Source organism: Morone saxatilis, unplaced genomic scaffold, assembly GCF_004916995.1.
Source record: "Morone saxatilis isolate NCDOM2014 unplaced genomic scaffold, NCSU_SB_2.0 Contig1, whole genome shotgun sequence".
Classification (NCBI taxonomy): Eukaryota; Metazoa; Chordata; class Actinopteri; family Moronidae; genus Morone; species Morone saxatilis.
Window position 1 is genome coordinate 15,171,202 of NW_023339651.1, and position 9,243 is coordinate 15,180,444.

General features: G+C 41.7%; 1 protein-coding gene across 1 annotated transcript in view; it reads right to left on the reverse strand.

The window, feature by feature from the left end:
- The window catches only part of trrap (transformation/transcription domain-associated protein), a 78,219-nt gene that overhangs the window by 31,911 nt on the left and 37,065 nt on the right, over window positions 1-9,243 (reverse strand). Inside the window, 8 exon segments of the mRNA XM_035669969.1 lie at window positions 944-1,236; window positions 2,632-2,751; window positions 3,116-3,262; window positions 3,592-3,771; window positions 3,984-4,197; window positions 5,863-5,984; window positions 6,419-6,618; window positions 8,672-8,821. Coding sequence (XP_035525862.1) covers window positions 944-1,236; window positions 2,632-2,751; window positions 3,116-3,262; window positions 3,592-3,771; window positions 3,984-4,197; window positions 5,863-5,984; window positions 6,419-6,618; window positions 8,672-8,821 — 1,426 coding nt within the window.

A 9,243-nucleotide genomic window follows, 5' to 3' on the forward strand; every position in this document is an offset into this window, starting at 1 on the left:
AATTTGTGCTCCGCTGGCTCTCTAATGTGCCCTCCGCTCCTTTGCTGTTCCACACATCCTTCCGTATCCGTGCCTCCCGAGCCTGTACTCAGAAATGCTGCGAGACTTGCCCTCTCTGCCTTTTCTAGCCTCTCCATTGCTTCTCGTCTTTCTTGGGCCTGACCACAAATGTTTTTAAATGTCATGAACCACCGCCGCCCTCCGATGCCCCCTGCACATTTGTCACCTCTCGTTACAACCATTATACACCTTTATTAAATCATACAATTTCCCCCAACACACAAACTCGCTCCCAATGACAATAAATTTCACATACCCTTCATGGGCTGGTTTATTTGGCAGGATGGTGAAGCCTTTAATTGCGATACTATCCATACTCCTTTCAAGCTTTCCTCCTCACCCTGTTCAAAAACCATGCTGCTCGTAGGCAAGCTGTTGCCGCTCCTGCTGCACCTCTTCTGCCACCCAGCCAGCCCACATTCCTCCTCCTTGGCCGAGCAGGTAGGCTCTGCATAGGATCAAATCTCCTATAGAGTGACAAACACTAAATGGCGCGCAACAAATTAAAATTTGATGACCGTTGTTAAGGGTCCTTCAAAAAAGGTACTTTTCCCAACCTTTAATTTTCACCCATACCATGCATACAAACATAAATTCCAGATCCTCGTCAATGACGGAGACTATATAATATAAGTAAAAGAATAGTACCAAGTAATATATTATTATAATATATATATATATATAAGAAGAAGAAGTAGCTGACCCTAAAATATTTTCTTTAATCTGTTGATGATCTATTCTGGTTTTAAGCTTTCTTTTCCTTGCAAAAATATCCTGGAGAAAACACTGGTTTTCATTTGTCAAGTTAATAAATATAAGGGGATACTATCTCAAATAAAAAATCGATCGTGCATAAATAAAATAATAACTTCACGCTAAATACATTACCTGTTGAGGTGGTGTAATGCTCTCTTGCTCGTAGAACTCAGTGCTCTGTTTGGGTTTGCTGTGCAGGCTGAGGCCCTTTTCAAAGGCCTGCTGCTCCAGCATTAGAGTGGAGCGTAGCCAGAGGTTGTGTGTCTTTCCCAAGTACTTCAGCACACAGGGGCGGATGGGAATAGGAGGCACACACTGCGACATGGCCTCCACAAAGCAGTTTAGGGCACTGGGCTGGCAGTCCCTCTGGGCCTGGTGGCTGCCACTGCACAGGAAAGGACTCATTTCTCCTGACAAAGCCTGGAGAGGGGGGAGAGAGGTCATCAAGCTTCCCAGTTTCACTTAAGCAGCAATGCACTGATATAGCATATTGATAAAGGCATTCTGTTGCATGTATGTGATGTAACACGATGCCTTTTTCCAGTAAAAGAGCTGTTAAGAAACAGGAAAAGAGAGGTAAGAGAAAACAGTTAAGATGAATGGGAAGGGATACATGACCACAAGAAACATGATCAACAAGTCACTGGAAGTTCATTAATTTTATACAGAAATGAGCAAATATGATTTAATATGCAAATGGCGTGTTGTGTTTTTATCTACAAATACGAATAGTCAATATTGGAAAATATTAATATCATGGAAGTGATTACAACCATTTAACTCACACACACTTACACTTACACTCACACATACTTACACATTTTCAATTAATTTAGCACTTCCACATACCTTTATTTAAGGTAATGTAGACATTTTGAAAAAAGTATTTGTTTGTTTGATCTGCACAGAACTGCTCTGTGAAATCAGAGCCTCTCTGAGCGTCCATAGAATAGACTTTGAGTGTGACCGCAGAGTAAGTGCCCTGATAATCATGACTGACACATACTCAGAAATAAATGATGTATTGGTAATGAATATAATTTTCACTGCCCATTGACAGAATGGAATAATTAATGCCTTGATGGTCACTTTAATTAGGCTGGTGGTGGAGAGGGCCAAATTCATTCCTAAGAGGAATATGCTTTTCTATCCCATGTATTAATCAGTTCAGTGATATAAGTCTGAAGAGCAGTAATCACTCTATTTTCCCCATAGACTGAGCTGAGGAAGGAATCAGAATAAACACATGACATATTTATGACTTCATGTCTGTCACAGGAAGAAAATTTGACTGCATCTTTCAGATGTTTTAGAGCTCAATCACTTCAAATCAAGGCCTTTCAACAAGTCTCAAAATACTCTATATGCATCTGGTTCGTTAAACTCATTACAGCTTCCCTCCTTCAGCACTCTCGTTTCCATATTTAGCATAAATGAATCTGTCCTCATTAAGTGGAATTGCACGTTTTGAGAGTAGGATGGCCAAGGTCAGAGTTACTGTCAGCTTGCTAACGTCACTGATAAGATGCAGAAAAGGATATAAGGAGCGGATGAGTGTGTGTGTGACTCAATGAGAACAAATAGGCAAAGTCAAAAATACCTGCGTTATTGGTTTATATTCTGAAAGGGACTTAAATGTCATTGTGGAGTGACAAAGAAGCATGCATTTCTTTCCCGTATTAAATATTACGGGAATTTTCACAACAGTTGTCATATTTTCACCCATTATACTTGCAGCAACACTAAAATTGTTACCTAGCTCTGAGCTTCTCTGCTTTGGGTGTAACTACGTAGAGGCCAGTAAGCTATACTCACATGCTGCTGCCTGTCAGAGAGGATCTTCCACAGGCGAGGGAAGAGCTGAACCCAGGTCCTCTCAGCCAGCGGTGTGGAGATGTGACAAAGCTGGACCAGAGCATTCAGAAGTGCCCCCGTCTAACACAAAGCACAGAAAAAGGACAGTTGCTGACTCAGCAAGGCAGTGCTGTTCTTAAACCTTGTCTTCAGGGCTCAAAAGCACTACTAATTTACTATCCTTCTAGGTGCATAAACGCATTTGACTGATCTCCCAGGTTAAAAATCAGTTCCTGATTTTATAGCTAGAATAAAATAAAATAAGGAAGTTCGGCATCTCAAACACTGCATTCTCTAATATAGCCAGTAGTAACCCCAGAGTAATTAGGGTCATTTTGTTAAATCATCCCCCTCAGCTTTGTCAAAATCCAGCTAGCTTCGTCAACCTTTTAGTGCATTCTGATCTGAAGGAGTACATGCTGGTTTTCAAAAGGACCAACCTTACCTTAACCTCCCGTAGTGAGTCAAGAAACTTGTCATGGCGGTTCGTAAGCATGTGCAGTTGGTTTCCTGCATCTCTCTCAGCCTGCTCCTTACTCTTTGGGATGGCTGTCTGGTCACCTGGTGCCAACTCTATGTCTATCTCCACATCCTGCCAGAGACCACAAGAGAAGAGAACAAAACCATTGTCTTTCCGGAGAGCTTTGACATTTAGACCACACGTTGGAGAAAACGCTGTCTTGAAAGGGCATTTTATGACATTAACCATCAACAGCTTCAAGGTAATGGGTGACAGATGAGAACAGACACTCATTTAAAAAAGACAGACGAAGTGTAAGTCAAAAAGCAAGGCATTCATTTCTTCTCAGGACCACAGTATGTAACACATTCCTAATGGGATAATGTGCTAAATGATGTAAACGGACATGTCTCTTGGTGCACTGTGGTGTGGGTGTGTTTGTGTGCATTTGTGTGTCCCACCTCCTCCTTGGTCTCACTGTTCTCTCTTTCTCGTGGCTCCTGCTTGACATGAGTTGCCATGGCAAAGGCTGCGCGGTCATGGCTGTCAGCTAGGTTGATGACGTTAGTGATAGACGGCAGCATGGACCCCTGGCAGCTGGTGCCGATGATGGTGTTTCGTTCGCACACTGCCAGCAGCAGCTAATAAGCGCAAACACACAAAACACAACAAGTGCAAAACGTAAAACAGAAGATCAGTTTTAAATGACACAACAAGTGACGGGCATGTCAAGAGTCTGGCTGAAACTAAAAGATAAAAGAAAGACTTGTTTTATGAGTCATCAATACATTCTTTGTGTTGGATAAAAGGCTTAAAAGGCCTACTGAAAGATCAGAGGCAGCACTCTGTTTACCTCTATACACTGTTTGATCCAGAAGTGGCTGCCCATGGCCTCCCAGTTCTGAGAACAGCATATGTAGAGAAGCCTCTCATAGACACGGCGCTTCATTGAGGCATCAAACACCTCAAAGAACTTGGCTCTGATCAGTGGCTGAGTGCAGCGAAGACCAGAGAGGAAGGCTGGCTCCAACTTGGATGTGATGTCACTTCCTGAAAGGCTCTCATCCCTGAATAATGTGATGGACAAAACAATTATTTGACAGAGCTTGCATGCTGGCTCTTACCCATTTTATTTCCATGATTCATGAGGGCAGAATGCAGGCGTTTTGTTGATAATAAAAAATTTAATTCACTTAGAACATCTGCTGTAACTAAAAGCAGTCACGGCAATGATGCAAGAGCCAAAACTACAGTGAGACAATTCTCACAATATGTAACAAAACAATTAAGTACACCCTGCAATAAAAGCGTATCATATTCAGTTTTTACTATAGTATACCAGAAATGTGCTGATTCACTGTATGGTGTGTCTGGAAGCCGTTTTATGATTTTTACCTCTGTTAACTGCATTTGTAAAATTAATGACATGAATTAATGAAACAAATTAAAATATGTTTTTGTACAAGGAAAGAGTAATTTTTTAAAAGAGCACCAGAAAAAAAATATTCTAAGAATTATCTGATTACCAGAATGACTCTCAAAATCATCAGAAGAATAGTATGAAAGTAACTGATTATTTACAGCTAAATTGTTTTCTGGTATTTCTGTGTCGCTGTAGACATAATCACACATACTACTAATTAGCATAATAACGTTTAACCAATCTTGCTTGGGATTAAGGGGTTATTCACAAATACAGCAGGCAGGTAGGATTCCAAACATATTGCAAGCACAAAAAGTAATCTCATCGCAACATTCAAACACAAGGTGCCAGCACGTTTAAACAGCCGTGTCACTTAATACTCAGGACCACTGAAGCGTGAGAGGAGATGGCAGTTAACACTGAATATTGGGTGAAATTAAGTGTCTTTGATGTAGAGACACCAGTGATAGTAAAGCACCAACAGTCATGCATTAAACACTTAAATAACAAATGTAATCATTTCGACATTATCCTGCTGCACTGAATGGGCCTCATGGGTATGATTCGCATAACGGAAGGAAAGAGGGAAGGCAAGGCTACCACAGCTGCATATTGCCCATATTTGCACCAGTCTCTTAATCGCACATTGTGCTGGCACAGCTGCTTTATCATTCCATTATCATTACTTGCTGTCCATCATGGCTTTACGGCTCCTGTTAAATCTTTTGACATGTAGCGCAGATGGGATGGAGGGATACAGGGTACGTGTGGCGGATTAAATGTGTATGTGCATAAGACAGAGAGAAAAAGAGGGCAATGGTTTGATGAATAGTGGGCAGTAATACAGTCTCTCCCCTCTGGCCCCCTCCTGTTGTGTGTCCTGTCATGAGTCCTGACACTACTGTAGCCCTGTGAAAGACCTTGGCACATTATCTATCTCAATATCACTACCTGCTGTCTTTCTGACCCTTTCTGCACGATCCCACACTTCTGTTCTCCACCTTTTTTCTATCTAGTTTCAATTTCTATTAAATAATTCCTCTGTATTCATGTACCATCAACTAATTCTAACAATACCCATCTATCATTATCTATCTTAACGTATCCTTAATTTCTCTAGATGAATGGTACACTATTCATTCTTCAAACCCCCTCCTCATCACTATTTTTCGTTGCTCCTTGACCGAACCTCCCATGTCTTTCCCAGCCTCAAACCCACGACCTTCATCCCTCCTGTTAAGACGGATGCAAGGGCGGCATGGCGTCAGTGGCACGGCCATTTGGCCATGTGATGAATGGCCGTAATTACCTGTAGACGTAATTAACGAGGTCCAAGAACTGGGCGTTTAACTCAAGTTCATCTGGAAAGCGCTTCTCTATGTAGGTCATCATCTTCACTAGTAAGATGGACTTCTCACGCAGGTTGGGCATCTGGAAGGAGGAGTAAAAGAGGGATGTTGGTCAGAAAGGAGAGATAGAGAGAGGCCAGCCAGAGGGGAGAAAATAAAAAAAACACAGATCATCTATTCTTTTTTTTTTTTCTTGTAACTGCATCTCTCGGTCTGACTCAACCTTTACTGCTTCTCCTCCTACAGCTTAAAAGAGAATAAAGACCAAAGACACATCTGTGGGTATTATGCTAATGATAACCTCAGTGGAAAATGTGCTTTGCTTGTTGTTTGTCTAAAGGTTTCACACTTTTTAAAATGTACTATGCTGATTCAGTTCTGATTCACACATGCTATTATCAAAGAAATAATGCGACGATCTGCTGAATCACACATTTCTGTTTGTTTGTTTGTACACATTTGTAGAACTTCTAACATTCCGAACTGTCTCCCTGAGGGGAAAAAAAAACTCATTACCTGATTGGCAGCCATGGGAGAATTGTTTTTCACCCACTCCTCAACAATTTTCACGACCGCACGGAGGATTTTGGGGTCTGGCGACTTCTCAATCAGAGAAGTGAGGATGACCTGGATGAAGTTCTTCCTCATTTCCATGCTCATGACTGACAGTCGAGTCTTCACAAGGTCAAGACTCAGCATCACCAGCTCACTGGTCACTGTGAGAACGGAGATCTTAACAGTTAGAAGCATGACTGAGACAAACTAGTAGCTAGTTAAGAAAACAGTTAGTCACATTACTATATATATATATAACACAATATTAGCAATTTCAGACTCGATACTGATGGGATCTATGTGTTGACATTTGTGGAGTTGAGCACCATATAAGAACAAGTTTGTTTTATTCCTTTTTTTGCTATTCTAAAATCTAAGAACTGAAAATATTTTCACAGAAAGTGACAGAAAAAGCCAAGCTGGCCTTGAACACATATACACTCACATCACCAATTCAGCATTTGGTAGGTGAGTCATGCACTCATTTTTATAGTGAAGGCAGCCAAAATACAACTTAAGTTTCAATACAATCGGGATGGAACTACTTCAGTTACGCTTATTAGATTAGTGAGACAAGAACAATCTTTAGAGGAAAAGGCCTTGCTGGTCAGATGGCCTGTGGTCTTAGTGACTATAACTGTCTCTAGTGGAGAGTAAATGTCTGTGTTTCCCGATATAGTCATTAGGGCCCATTTTAAGCACTGATAGCATCTTAGAGCCATTACATCCCATCTAAGAAGTAGCAACAGGAATTATGTGCTGCTTGACTTCTCTAAACCTAGTGAAGCCAAGCTTAGAGAAGAAAATTAACATGGAACCTCAATGAATTTTGTAATAGTCATGAGCTAAAGCTAAATAAAGCTAAATAACCTAAAGCACTTCAACAACGACACTTAAGCTTGAACTCTTCTCTTTACCCTTGCTGAATGACATTGAAGGCAAGTTGTCAAGAAGTTCCGCATCAAACAGCGTCTACCCTTTCAAACCCACAGCAAAACAGCACAAGGTGGCCATCTGTTTGCTTTATCCAGTGAGAGGCTAGGAAACAATACAGAGTGGGAACTAGAGCTGAGGAACATTCCCTGTGAAACCAGACTATCTGTGGAGTGGATCTCCCCTGACCAAGTAAGCTATTGAGGACACAGCTGCGGCCATTGATATAGAACCTTGGATAAAGTCTTTGTATGGAGCCAGGCACTGCTGAGAAACACTGGATATCTGAGCTCTAACTGAGTCTGAGGAAGGTCACAATATGAGTGTGCATGCGTTGTGTACAACTGACCTGACACACAGAAAACCCCTTGTTGGATCAGGGCTGGGGAAAGTACACACACTAGCGTTCCTGATTATATGAGCCTGCTGTAACTGCAGGCCTGTAGAATAAATTCAACTGAAATGGCAGTTGATGTCTGATGGTGCACAGTCTAGTAGTGCATCTTGAAATATCTCTAATTGTGACTCAAGTGCCACTCAACAACTGGGTTAAATAAACGAGCCACACAGGGAGGGATACTGGGAGAAATGGGAATAGTGGCTGGTCTGAGTGTGTACATCAGTGAATTACTGTGGGGTTTGTGTGGAGACACGAGTATATCCATGGTTCTGAACTCATGCTGAGTGTGTTTAAATAGTGAATGGTAAATGGACTGCACACCTTTTTAGGCTTCCAACCACTCAAAGCACTTTACACTACAAGCCACATTCACTCATTCACACAGTGATTGCAAAGGCTCATCACAGACAGAAACTAATACCCATTTACATTCACCCACCGATGATGACACAGCATCAGGAGCAATTTTGAGTACTTTGGGGTTCAGTATCTTGCTCAAGGACACTTCAAAATGAAACAGGAGGAGTCAGGAGTCGAACCACCAACCTTAGTGCGCGAGCTGCTCTACCTCCTGAGCCACAGCGTTTTATACTTTCTAGTATTGCTGTACGATTATATTCCAACAAACCGTTACTTGGCACTCAAACGCAGTGAGCGCATCTATTTCATATCAGTAGTGGACTACATAACTTGTATTTAACAAAAGCCAAATTCAAAGCTATACCTATAGAATTTACATTCCTAATACATTTGTCCAAGTGCATTTATATGTGATCATTCTTTATGCTGTTATATAACGTATACAGTATATGTGTGTGTCTGTTACGCTTGAGCCTGGTGTCCTCAATATCTTCCCACTGAATTCATATCCACACATGTACCCGTGCTGGTTTCGGTGACCCCTGGGTTGGCCTGCTGGGGGCTCAGGTGTTCCCGCACCATCTTCTGCAGTGAGCGCATGAACACCGAGATGAGGCGGTCGATGTAGCTGGCATTGTAACTGCATGCTGACTTCAGGATCATCAGTGTTCCTAGAAGACAAATGAAGGGAAAGGAGGATGATCAGAGGGAAAAATGGGAAATACAATAATCTGACAAGAAGCCTCAACCTCTGTGGGGCAAGGCAACAGACACACACACCTGCAGTAGGCTTGTGTTCATTCACACAGCATGACAAGGACTTTTTCTCTTTTTTTTTTTTGAGGGAATCTAACAAAAGAGTGTCACAGAGATAGGTATGAGTAATGTCCCTCTCTGTTGCTGCTCCCTGGAGGGAAGACAAATGTTAGAATGTCACCCCCCATCATATCAGTGCTACCTCTGTGCGACGGCAGGATACCACAAGCTTTTTATTGACCAAAACTGCCATTTTGGGAATCCATATCAAATAGCGTTACCTTTAAACTGCTATCCAATAGCCATTTGTCACACTGAGGGCCCTTTATTTGGAAAG